Raw genomic sequence first — 13,419 nt, 5'->3', positions numbered from 1 at the left:
ATCAGAGGATTGGAACCTCCCACAATTAAATTGGTCAGCAGGTTAGCTCTCTGCAAAAGATATTACAATATAAAAGTAGTTTTTGGACTACAAAAGTAACAGCAATTTTTGCGTTAGCCACATTGGAATATGTTGGTAATTCCATTGCTTTCCTCGAGCATCACAGAAGTAGAAATAATCACAGAACCTGTCAAATCCAATGTACATTTCAAGTCTTACATGATTTGTGCTTCTTATTTTTCAATACCGAGAATGCAGGACTGGCAGATAGCCATTGGAATTGTTAGCAAACAAACCACAAGGAATAGGAACAAAGGAGGGGGCTCTAAACAAAAAAAATGAATGTAATTATGAAGCTGAAACGGCAGCTCTACAACACACACCCTCCAGCCTACTGAGATAGGGATAATGCTGTGGACATTGGAGAGGCTTGCCATTAAAATGCTATTTTAAATTATGAGTGAGCTATGGATCACAGCCATTTAGTTGGAAAACTAAACAAGACAGGCAAGTCCCAAAGGCTTCTTAATCCTAGCAGGTTTAATTTTATTTATAAACCATTTAACAGTTTTAATCCCCCATTATTAAGGATAAGAAAGTTGAATGGCATAGTTAGGACTGGGCTCTCTGCACGGTGGTAGTCTAACTGAAGCAGGAAACAAGCTGTCCAGATCAACTGACTGGTGGGAAAAATTGGTGTCATGTCACCTGACTCCATCAGCTATACTTTTGTGATCAAGGGTCATGAGTTGCCTAGCTAGGATGTATATTATTAGGAAATGTTGAAAAGCACCTGACTCCCCTGTTAAACACCAGAGTTTATTTTGGCTCCCTGAAATATCCTTAGGCACTAGCTGATTACACATGGAACAGCAAACATTAACACTTTATACAATAGAGACTGCTTTACATTTCAACGCTACGCTTTTATTGTTTGATGCTCCTTATTTTTCTACATCAAACAACAACAGTGATTTTCCATGGAGACCCACTAGATTTTCTCTGTGGACTGGCATCAGAACTCTAGCATATGTCAAGATAAGATCATTCTTTGCTTATAGTTAACTGTCACAAAAAATAAGAATAAAAGAACCTCTTAGTTGGAACTCTTAGTTGAGCAGAGAAGCGTTAAACTAGGTGTGCCAGACATTCATAAGCAAACTGTGTGACACTGCTCTCTGTTGAATACTCCCGGCACCTAACATTCATAACTGCTCTACTTATAAAATGGGTATATAAAACTTAAGAATCCTGATTAATTATTGCCAACTCTACAATCATTCATGGTGAGTGCTATGCTATAGAAGGTAGAAGGATGTCTTTCCCACCACCTAACAAAAACGTTTCAAATATTTCAATTTCTCTAACATGATAGGGATAGGTTTTTTTTCCCCCTGTCCTTTCCCCCATAGTTCACTATTATCTCAAGAATTCTATTTCCAGAACAGAAAATTCTATCAAAAATGCTAGAGGTAAAATTAAGCAGAGATTTAATTAACAGGTCTTTCATACCTTCCTCAGGACAAATTCCAGCTCGTGGGATTGATATGCTGGGTTCACAGATACCTGGAAATGCAGCGAGAGTAAAATCAGTCTGCTGTGAAGACTTATAAGGAACTAAGTAAGACCCAGATTGCCAGTTCAGAATAAATAGAATAAATGCAAATTGGTTCCCTGGGCCTTGATCCAGAGCAAGCCGAGCAGCCTGAAGTACAGTTCTTCATGCAGCCCAGTATTAACAAAGGCAAAAGGTCAAACATCTTATGGTAATGTTGGCTTTGGAGAATCATGGAGGTAAATTAACAACATGCATCCTGTGCATTTTAAAGTATTTTTCTTCTCATTTGGGAATCTTTTGCTTTTATCTATATGTATTATTGCTCTAGTTCTGCTTCCCATCAGGGAAATTTCACCATAATATATGGTGGTGATGGTGGAGGAGGAGGAGGAGGAGGAGGAGAAGGAGGAAAAGATGATCCTGCACTTAGTGATATCTGAAGTTCTTTCTAACCCTTACATTCTATATTCCTATGAAGCAAGTCCTCTGTAGTGTCTGTTCTAATATAGTCAGTAAAATTGAGCAAATAGAAAGAGCATCATTTTCAAATCTGTGGTCCTCTTGTCCACATTATATAGCTTCACAATCTCCATCGTTTGCAACTTAAAGCAACTGTTTACTACAATGCAAGCATTCTTGCCAATTTTATCCCAAGGTTGGTGAAACATGTAGAACATTTCAAAAATATGTTACTAGAGTACACAAGTAATACAAAAATCATAGTTTTTTTCAATGCAATGTTATACACTTTTCTGCTTGACCATTTATTGATGTAAACCAATCTGCCGCAAGCATATTACAATCCTGGTTTTGTCTTTCACAATGTTAATCAGGGGTGGGATTCAAATTTTTTAACAATCGTTTCTGTGGGCGTGGCTAAGTTGGTGGACATGGCTTGGTGGTCATGTTATTGGCTGAATGTGGCCAACTCAATCTCACTCACATCGAGGCACGCATCTCCTCGCCTGGCCTCTCATGACTGTGGGGATGCTGCAACAGTCGTAAGTGTGAAAAATGGTCATAAGTCACTTTTTTCAGTGCCATTGTAACTTTGAATGGTCACTCCACACAAGCAAAGTACCAGCAAAGGAAGGGGAAAAAACTTCAGAGAAGTTCCTGAGACAGGAAGTCTAGTCCTGCCAAGAATGTAATAAGGGTTAATGGATAGGCAGTTTCTGTAAGCAACACCAGAATGTTTCCTTCCTGCCTTCCTTACAGGATTAGGCCAGTAATTTCTTCTAACAACTGGTTCTCCGAACTGCTTAGAATGTTAACAACCAGTTCTAGCGAATAGATGCGAACTGGTAGAATCCCACCCCTGATGTTAATCAATAGCAAGGAAGAAGCTCAGAAAACACAATAAATTACATACATGAAATTAGTTTTAGGACTTCAGTTGCTTGTAAACAAGATGTGAATGGTTAGAAGCAAAGCAGTTTAAGGAATCTTTTTCCAAACTTCAACTGCTTCTTCTGCTTTAGCCTACCTGGACCTCATCTACCATAGCCCTCAATTGGTAGAGTACATTGCTGCTTTATCCCTTCTGGATTAGCTTTAAAAAGAAGCAGAATAAAACATCATAGTTTTACCATGTTCCCTATTTCTTAGGCTAGGAGAAGGGCATCAGCAAGGAGTGTGTGTGTATGTGTGTGTGTGTGTGTGTGTGTGTGTGTGTGTGTGTGTGTCAAAAAATTCAAGATGGTAGCCATGGCCATGTAAGTAAAACTCTCCCTCTTCTTTTCGAGTTGCATGCACAATCCCTGTAAAAACAGGAACAGGACTTTGACTGTCAGTTGCATCTGACATCTTGCCCAAGACACCACAGTGAAAAGGCTAGAAGTCAGAAGTCATTTTAACCATAAGTGGGATGGAGAAATTGCTTTATGGCTGTATCAGTAAACTGCAAAAGTCAATAAATCGCAAGGCCATAGAAGGCAGCAAGCAATAACCAGAGGAAAGGAGGTTCCTTGCCAAAGGGCACAATAGGCAGCAAGAGGGAAGGGATTTGCCTAGAATGAAATGGTGCACCAAGCCATCTGGACAGCACTGGCACCGGCAAGCTATCAAAAGTCAAAAAATGCTGACTTTTATTGCGTAGAATAAAGATGGGTAGAGATTGCTTTCCTGCTGAACGTGAACAGAGTTCATTGTGTGTTCCTACTCTTGATAAATGATCGTGGCCAACGTGTGCTGTGGCAAGCTGTTTAAATTGCTCTTTTTTGGGAAGCAGCGTACATTGGTCAAAAAACACCTCTTCAGATGACAGGATTCTACAATTCCTACAATGTAGGAAGCTAGATTGTTTTCAGCTATGCAGCAAGCGCAATGATCTCCAAACCTTATGCAAAATTATACCTGATGTATAATGAATATTATTTTGAGCCACATGGTCCCTTCTCTGGTATGACAACCTTATGCGGAGTCCTCCCTTAACCTCCCACCCTCCATTAACTGCTTACAAAAGAGATGAACTTACCAGAATGATCCCTGCCTGAGCAGTAGCGAATTGCATGAGGACCCATTCATATTTGTTAGGACCCCACATTCCTAACCGGTCACCCCTTTTCAAACCAAGGGCCAGAAGCCCGATGGCAGCTTGTTCCACCTGCAATTTTAAAAAGAACAGGAATCTCAGCAAACTAAACTCCAAAGGCAAGAGATAATAGAATATATGAAATGAATACTCTGTGCTATGCAATTAAGTGTTTAAAGACTTTACTGTAAGTGTTTAAAGAAAAGAAATTGCAGTTAATCCTGCATTCCTACTCCAAGTTTGAAAATATGAGTGAATGGAAATCTCCAGCATTCTTACATTTCTGAATGCCAGAAAATGTTCTTGGATCCATGTTCAGATAGAAAACATGCAAGCCAAGGAAGATGAATGTAATCTAAGGTCACATCAGAGCTTTTACCACAGTGTTTAGATCTCTGATAGAGTTAAGAATTAGGAACTGAAATATTAATTTGGGCATTTAATAGATACAATAAGAACCTTATTTTAACCAAGGTCTCATCAAGGTTTACTTCCACGTTCTGTTTTCAGTTCTAAACCTTAGTATCCCTGATATGGATTTATTTATCTTTCACTTTAGGTACTATTTGATTCCCCCAAAGACTCTGAGTGGTTTACAGTATATACAAAGGAAAATAAAATAAAGCAGTCAAAAAGCACGCATGTCTGGAAGAGTGAAACAACCAAACATGCTCCAAACTGATAAAACTACAATGTTTGCTCAGCACCCACTTTAACTCTAGGACTGGGAGCACAGCCATGTTTTTAACACCTTCTACTAGAGCTGTAGGTGGGAACCCTACAGATTTCTGGGAGGATGCTATTCCAGAGGGCAGGTGTCACAACAGAAAAGGTAACTGTTTCGGTCCTGACAGATGCTGTTGTGTCCTGACCTGCTGTGTGTCCATTCTGCTGGATTGTACTGGCGGGAGGGGAGTTGGATGGGGGAGCAGAAATTATTGGATAACATATTAGGACAACATTTCAGACTGCAGTTTTCAAAGGCCAGAACCTCTATGACATTTTAAAATACATTTCTCTAGCAGTGTGGATAGCTTTTGTAATTAGTTTATTTTATTTTTATTTATTTATTTGTCCATTTGACTTTAAAATGCAGCCAGTTCAACCTGTTACTTTTATTTACCCCTTCTATCCTTTTTAATTATTTTATTCACATACAGTGTTTACTGAATAATAACTGTCAACACCAGCAGTACAGAATCTGTAACAGTTACGTACATCGTGCTTAAATTGAGAAAAAGTTTTTCGGATCCCTTCAGTTAAGAATACCAAGGCTTCTCTTTCTGGATACCGGTGGGTGGTTTCCTCTAGGCACTGATCCACAGTTTTGGAAATAAGTGGGATGTCTGAAGGCCCATTCAGATAGCTTTTTTTTGTTATAGGTGTGGCAGGGGGAATATCAAGTGGTAGAGCACTGTAAAAGCAGCAAGAAAAAACCAGAAGTTATAAGCAGCAAAATCACTCACCCTGGGAAGACAACAAAGATTATTGCACAAGATCAACAGAACTAGATAAAATTCTGGCAGTTAACATTGGTACTAGAATACTGTGATTCCGTCCGTCTTACTTTATCCTTACCCTGTTATTTAAACAGCTTTATTCCAATCAGGAAAAATCAATCAAGATTTTTCCTGTTTAAGTTGACACAGAACTGTGGATATAAACTTTGTCATATTTCCCCTTTCCTTTTGGTAAAACAGTGCAGGTTGATGAGCCATTTCTAGATTCATATAAAACCACATGCCACTGAATTTTCCTCAGCTAATTAGGATCCTCAAAATATTCTCCCACCAATGGGGGAAATGTGTTTTGTTAGTCAGCCAGGAGAGCTTAACACCGTTCCAGCAAGTCATGGTAGCAACACCAGAGAGAAAAGGTTCTTGAACATACCTATTATGTGTTCTTACATGGTTCACAAGCAAGACCTTTCAAGAGAGATAGCTTAAAACAGAATTTCTCAACCTTTAGGATGACTGTTAGGGTCATCTAACAGTTGGGTTGGCAATATATAAACCAGGATAGTAATTTAATACTGTATCTTTAAGAGAATGCTGTAATTGTGATTGGCTGAGGTTCCTCCAATGGCCATAAGATGGACCCAGAAACCTGGTTTCTTTTTCTCCTTGCATTTCCTGTTTTGCCGTATTGCCTGATTGTCGTTCTGCTTGGATTATTGTGAGTCTTGCAACTGTTAGCAAACTCCGTTTACTGAACTTTGTTTATGATACTTGACTTCGTTTTTGGATTATCCCTGGACTGATACTAACTGCTTTAACTGTGTATGATTTGGATTGGTTGTTGGACTTTGTTTACCCATTTACTGGAAGTAAAACCTACATTTTACTATTCAGTGTATCTGTATGCTGGTCGTGTGTTATTCAACATCACTCTCACTACGTTTCCCTGAGTGCACTCATTCTCCTAATGGGGAATACTTCAACAATGACTTCAACTCACAGAATACCTCAGTCAGAAAGGCTAGCTGAGGAATTCTGGGAACTGAAGTATACTCATCTTCCAAGATTAATATACGCTTGCTTAGAAGTTACCAGTGAAGAATCCATTCTAATAGATGTTTGTGATAAGAAGAAAAATAGGAAACTACTGTGGGAAAGCAAATATGGAAAACTCCATCCATGAAACATGGCAATTGCATAATAAAACTCTTATCGGACTCTAGGTACAGAAGGTGACAGCAATTGTTCTCAGGAAATGTGATCAATTTGAATGGGCTAAAGGGGAATTGGTAAAGTAGCTAAAAGGAATGGATGCTGCTGTCAGCATCGACAGCAAAGGAAGGTACCGTATTTGCCGGCGTATAAGACGACTTTTTTGCCCTGAAAAACATGCCTCCAAGTGGGGGGGTCGTCTTATACGCCGGGAGGACTCCGACTCCCACTTCGAGCTTGAGTTGCAGCCGGGAGGGAGGCTGGGGGGGGAGCGGTGTGTGTGTGTGTGTGTGTGTGTGTGGCGGGTGTCACTCGCCACGCGCTGCACAACCTTTCCCCCTCTTCCTTCCTTAGCGGTGTGGGGAGGAGAGGATTCGAAGATCCTCACGTGCGGCGTACTTTTCTTTTTCTTTTTTTCTTTTTGCACGCAGGTTTTGCATGCGGGCGGCTGTAGGTTAAGGATGGGGAGCCCCGGGTGGGTTATCAGGTTTTACGGTGCTTCCAACATGTGCGAACGGTGGGAGAGCGGAGAAGAGAGCGAGCGAGCGCCCGCTGTGTGAAATCCTGCCGTCAAAGCAACACTGGGGAGGCAGGGTATAAATTTACCAGGTTAATGTAGCAATGGTGATTAATGCCCAGAACATTGTTTGCGGGTATTGGGGTGTGTGTGTGTGTGTGGTGGTGGTGAGGAGAGGTTGTCCTTTGAATGCGGAAAAGTAGGTGTGACCTTGTGTAGGAAAATAAAGAGATCCTTTTAGCGTGTTTGGCTTCTTTGCCTCCCCTCGTTCGTTTTGACGTGGAGATAATGGCCTTCGAGGCGGGAGGGGAAGAAAACGGTAGCTGGATCATTTCAAATTTCACTTACTCTCCTGCCTCACTTCAATATGTCTGAGCGACTCCAGATACTGGAAGACTTTTTGAATGAAAGTGTTACCTCCATTTTTTTTTTAAAGAGGGCCACTTGGGGAAAAAAAAAGATTCTAAGGAATTCCTTGTTTCTTGATTAAAGAGAAGGCATTGAATATACTGTTCCTTGGCAGCCTTTTCAGTGTCCGGGTTTTTGGTGTGTGTGTGTGTGTGTGTGTGTGTGTGAGAGAGAGAGAGAGAGAGAGAGAGAGATCAGCTGTATTGAGAAGAGAACGTTTCCTGTGTTCTCATTTTATTTACAACATATTTTATGCTTAATGGTAAGCAATGAAAAATATTTTTAAAACTCATTTCTAAACTCCATAGCTATTTGCATATTCTTGGTTCAAAATTGGATTAGCTCATTTCAAAATTGTCCAAAGCAGAAAAGTGCGTCAAAAAAAAAAAAAAGTGCAAAAGTGGAAGGTGTGTGGAAGAGGGGGTAGTCTTATACGGCGAGTATATAACAAACTCTATATTTTGAGTGGAAATGTTGGGGGGTCGTCTTATACGCCCAGTCGTCTTATACGCCGGCAAATACGGTAAGGTTTTTACAAGTTATGTAAGTGAAAGCCTTTAATTATGGCATGCCTGCATTGCCTAAAAGTACATAGTTCAATACACTATTGTGATATAGCAATCTGCTATGTGGAATATCATAAACAACATTTCTTCTCTGTGTCATGTGACACAACTATTATCTTAGTCTCACATTTTTTGTGTGTGGGATACTACACAAAGTATTAGTTCAGAAAAGGGTCAAAGAACAGTACTAAACAAAACACACATTGCATATTCACTAAATACCAACATTAGAGAATAGAGATATTAAGAGTGGGTAATAAAATATGCCAGAATCTGGAATTTATTACAGTACTTAATGTTCAGTACAGTATAGTTTCATAATTTTTTGTTTTGTAATTGTTTTACGAATTCAATCAGATATAAGCCTCCTCTTTCTTTAAATCTTTTTGTCTAAGTTTCCACAAGAATTCTGTTCTAAATTCATGGCCAAATGTAGAAGAAATGCCACATTCTAATAAGTAATTCTAGTAATTAATTCAATATTACAAAACAAGTGATAAATACCTACGTATCTTTCTTTCAAAATTTAATGTTAATTTTTGGATATATTTTTAGAAAAAGATATGTAATATTTTATACATAGTTAAATAGAAAATTGAACATTCCCCAATCTAATTTCATATATGATAAACAGAGAAATTGCAAAGTAAACAAACTAAGTGCCTACTTCTAACAGAGAAAGTAGACATCGGTAAACAATGGAAATATGTACACCATAACTCCTGTGGACAGATGACATAATATGATTGAAATTTGTTGTAGGACACAGCAAAATAATCCATCATTATTTGACAAGGAATGGTGGGATTTTATTGTTGCTATAAGAGATTAGAATTTTGGCAATATATTGTATAAAAAAATTATGGACTCTTTAAAATTACTTTTTTTCCGCACCATGTAAATTTTTGAAATGTACATAACAAATAAAATAAAAATAAATGGAAATTTAAAAATAGATACATAAATACATATATAAATTTCCTTGGATTAATAGACATGGTGTATCTGCTATAGTTATGTTGCACAATCTTCTGGAGTGTCTATACACCCCCCCACACACTCCCTCCCGCTTCAATTTTGAATATCAGAAAACAGAAGAAATTTAAGGAGAAAAGCATTTGTGCCTGTCTCTGTTTGAGTGGGATGCTTGTTAGCTATTTATTTATTTAAAACATTTATATAGCCATTCATCTATAACCAAACTGTGGGAGGCTCCCAAGATGGGACAACTAATAGTGTTTTGTAGTCCTGCAAAACATGATTGAACAAGAAGTTAAGATGGAACCTGACACCCCTGCTGAATTGGGAAAGAATCCAGTGAGGAAAAGCACTGCTGCTCTTCCCAGTCAATTAGGGCACAGCAAAGGAACTGAATATCTTAGCAAAGCGTTTAGCAGAAACCTGGACTGGCCTGGGCTCAAAAGCCCAAGGAAAGTAACATAAAATTGTGCCTGGCTTATCTTGCTCTCTCCCTGATTATTGGTTTACATTTTTGGTTTGCCATTATACTGAAAAGAGTTCACGCAGTGAAAAAGATAGCTTCAGCTCCACTTAAGACCCAACACGACAGAGGATTTTGTGTCCTTAAAACCTGGCACAAAAATAAATGTAACATAGAAGCATAACTTGGTAGGGACAGTATATTATCCTTCTTGGAAAAAGGAAGCTGCTCCATTTCTGTCTTGATGAAACTCACACCCTTTGAAAGAGTGATTAGTGGCTTAAGATTTAAAAAGGCTGAATACTACTTAAATAACCAAAGTATAAATCTAGTGAGAAATTGGGGGAATTTAGTAATTCCCACCCTCTTCAGCTTTACCTATTTATTTGTAAAATTTATTGGCCACCCATCTTGCCCCACAATAACTCTTAAAAAGTTATTTTACAAAATCCCTTCCTGGAAGGTTTCTTAGAGTAATCTAAGGGTAATATTTTGCTTACGTTCTATCCTTCAAGTATTTCATTAGAATTAGTGTGATACCCATGCACCATTTTCGTCACAGAGGACAATATTAAAGTTGCATATTTTTTCCTTGACAGTTTTCTGTTTCTGAATCATATTTGTGTATCTCCTATAATTTGGCTCCTGTACTTTTGTGGTGGTTCAAATTGTGGTGAAGAGAAAGTGGATTATTTTAATTAGATTATAAAGCTGTGGTTCCCAAAGAAGTATGCATTGTGACACTCCAGAGCACTGCAGCAAATTTACAGGGGTGTCCGGCGATAACAGTGAGAGCTGGCATCAGTCAGATACCATGTGAACTGCAAACTTAAGGTTGCTGTGAAAAAATTACTCGGGACCATGAGCTGAGAAAGGAATCTCTGATACAAATAATACTTCAGCTATCTCGGATGATCTTGACTATACCTTGACAACTGTTACATAAGCATCCTGCACTGATTTGATAAAATGCCTTTGGCTGTTTGGGCCAGAAGTCAAGGGGCTTTTTACCAGCAGTATCTTAACCTGAAGCACAAGCTCAACACAAGCAATTATCTTGCATTCTACAACAACACGATTTTGTTACTTCATGATAGTGTAATTTCAAATAGCACTTTGAGAAATCAGCAGCAACCTGTTCCTAAAACATTCAGCATGTACAAGAAGGCAGAATTCAAGGGCATGAAGAATGTACTGTTTCAAGTTGCCTGCCTGCAGCTATAAAAAATTGGCTGTTTGCTAATACACATGGGAATTTTAAAGCAACATCCATTACTCCGACCATAGAAATAAAATAGGTAAAAGTATTTAAAAAGTGGAGGGGGGGATCTGGGGGAGAGAGTGAGAGAAAGAAAGAGGGAGAAAGATAAAGAAGAGATTTGCAGTCATGGGAAGACTGCAAAATATATTCTTACATAGACTTTTCTGTCTACTTTCCATCTTATTTCTCCAAATGGATACTTTTTTTGTTCTCTCTTCACTGGTAAATTTAGAACCGTTAGTCTTTCCATATTATAATCCATAATATATTAGGAATCCAATTTTAGACAGTTCTAGCTAACCACTATCAGTTGTAAGATGTGGATAGAAGGGAGGGAAACTTTTTGTTACACCATAGGCAAAAATAAACAGGGAAGTTATATATCTCAGGGACTCAATTATAAACACCATTTTGGTTAAATATGAGTCAGCCAAGTTAGGTGGCAGCACTTAGCTAAAGTTGGCTGGTCAAAAAGTTTAAGTAGAATTTCAGTCCTTGAAAGGAAGACCAACAGGGCATCCAAAATTGCATACTAGATTGGGACGCTGGGGGAAAAAAAATCCCAGAACAGATGATAAGCTACTTTTGTATTGCTGCCAAGAGAACTGCCTGGATGTGTCACTGAAATCACCAGCACCTGAAGACAACTAGAAGAGTATCTACCACCAACTGTATAAAAGGGGCAAAGGGATTTCTCTGTAATCCTGGATAAAGGGTGATGGACTGAGTTCAAACTCCTGTATTTTATTTGCTGTTCTTTCTGTACACAATGCATTTCCTAACCTGGCACTGAATTAAGTAGCTTCTTGGCAGCTGCCAGAGATTGCCCATGCTATCCAAATAGGTCAGGACATTTCTTCCTTTTCCTGAATAGACATTCCCTCGACACCCTTGTTTGCTTCCTGCTCCTAGAGGCTGTTTCACTCCACTTTTCTGGCCATTCTATCCCGTTAGGCTACTTGTCTGGCACTCTATTTTCTTACATCTACTCAGGTGCCCCTCCTGCCCAAATATACCGCTCAAAATATTCCAGTAATATTTTCCTCAAATCTCTCTCTCTCCCCCCCACCATCTTCATCTTCCTCCCCCTCTTTCTACTTGCCCCCGCCCCCTCTCTTTGCCCCTCAACTTCGGACTTCCAAAGAGCTCACGGCCCGGCGACCCTTCTTCCCCTCGCCCTGTACCTGAGTCGCTGCACGCCCCGATGGCTGCTTCGACTCACCCCCAGGGTGGTCAAAAGCTCCCGAGCGACTCTTCTCAGCGAGGCGGTGGCGGTAGCCATGCGGTTCCCCTTCGCACTACAGATGCACAGCAACAGGAGCAGCAGCAGCAGCAGCAGCAGTCAGATCCCTGCCCTGACTTCAGACCCTCGCGGAAGGGAAAGAGGCTGGAGCTGCAGCTCGAGCGCGGAGATAGCCCGGGGCGAGACGGGCGAAGGGGCGGCGCTGCGTTGCGCTTTCACTCCCCGAACTGGGGCGCTTGCTTGGGCCAAGTTCTAGCTCGGCTCTGTCGCGTCAGCGAGAAAAGTGATAGTGGGCGGCGATTTCCTTCTTTGGGACCAGCCACTCCGTCTCCCGGACGAGGCAGTGAGGTGGGGTTGGCCGGGCAACCTGGGTTCTGCTGGGACGGTGGAAATGCTCGCTTTAAGAACCCGGGGCAGGTTGTTTCCTAAGGCGGAGGATTCTCCCGCGCTCAGCGCCCGCTTGCTCCCGCAGGTTCTGGAAAGACTGAAGAGGGAAGAGAAACTCCACTGTGGAGAAGAACCTCCTGCACCAAACCCAAGGGAGGCAACGTTTTTAAAAAAATCCTTGCAAGAAAGAAGGCACTTCCCCCACTTCGAATCTCGGAATCGGCTGGAGAAGTAGCTGGGACCGTGTCCTCCATCGCTCCATCTGGAGGGTCCAAAGAGGCTGTCCAAGACATGCTTTCTAACAGACGGAATGGCCGCTTGCTTAATACTGTAGTAGGGTCCCTAGGAAGCTGACTCGTCCATATCTAAAAGGGCCGTTTGTGGGGTACATTTATGTATACCTCCAAGTGACCTGTAGGGGGCAGAAGGCGCTCTTCCCAAATTACCTCACGGAGAAGAGAAGATGCTACAAATAGAGCATATACAGTTAGATACAGTTAGGGAGGGATAACTTTCACATATGTGTTTATTATATGGAAGAACAACCGCTTCCTTAGGAGTGTGAAGAAAATTAACAGATTAACAGAATTGTAAGGAACCGTGTAGGTCATCTAGTCCACCCCCCACCCCTGCCCAAGCAGGAGACCCTACACCATTTCTGACAGATGGCAGTCCAGTCTCTTCTTGCAAGCCTCCAGTGATGAGGCTTCCACAACTTCTGAAGGCAAGCTGTCCCGTTGGTTGATTGGTCTCACTGTTAGAAAATTTATCCTTATTTCCAGGTTGAATCTCTCCTTTTTCAGTTTCAATCATTATTCCTTATCTGTAGGAATATG

General features: G+C 40.5%; 1 protein-coding gene across 1 annotated transcript in view; it reads right to left on the bottom strand.

Moving 5' to 3' along the window:
- ACSF2 (acyl-CoA synthetase family member 2) overlaps positions 1-12,950 on the bottom strand; it is a 56,277-nt gene extending 43,327 nt beyond the window's left edge. Inside the window, exons 1-4 of the mRNA XM_026667396.2 lie at positions 12,138-12,950; positions 5,310-5,505; positions 4,035-4,163; positions 1,513-1,566 (exon numbers count right to left, since the gene is read on the bottom strand). Coding sequence (XP_026523181.2) covers positions 1,513-1,566; positions 4,035-4,163; positions 5,310-5,505; positions 12,138-12,235 — 477 coding nt within the window. The 5' untranslated portion in view covers positions 12,236-12,950. The remainder of the gene's footprint in view (positions 1-1,512; positions 1,567-4,034; positions 4,164-5,309; positions 5,506-12,137) is intronic.
- Between the last annotated feature and the right edge of the window lie 469 nt (positions 12,951-13,419).

This window comes from Notechis scutatus, chromosome 2, assembly GCF_049901735.1.
Source record: "Notechis scutatus isolate UNSWTSFEM ecotype Mainland chromosome 2, rNotScu1.2, whole genome shotgun sequence".
Classification (NCBI taxonomy): domain Eukaryota; kingdom Metazoa; phylum Chordata; class Lepidosauria; order Squamata; family Elapidae; genus Notechis; species Notechis scutatus.
Note: the sequence above shows the minus strand (reverse complement) of the source record. Positions and strands in the feature narration are given on the sequence as shown.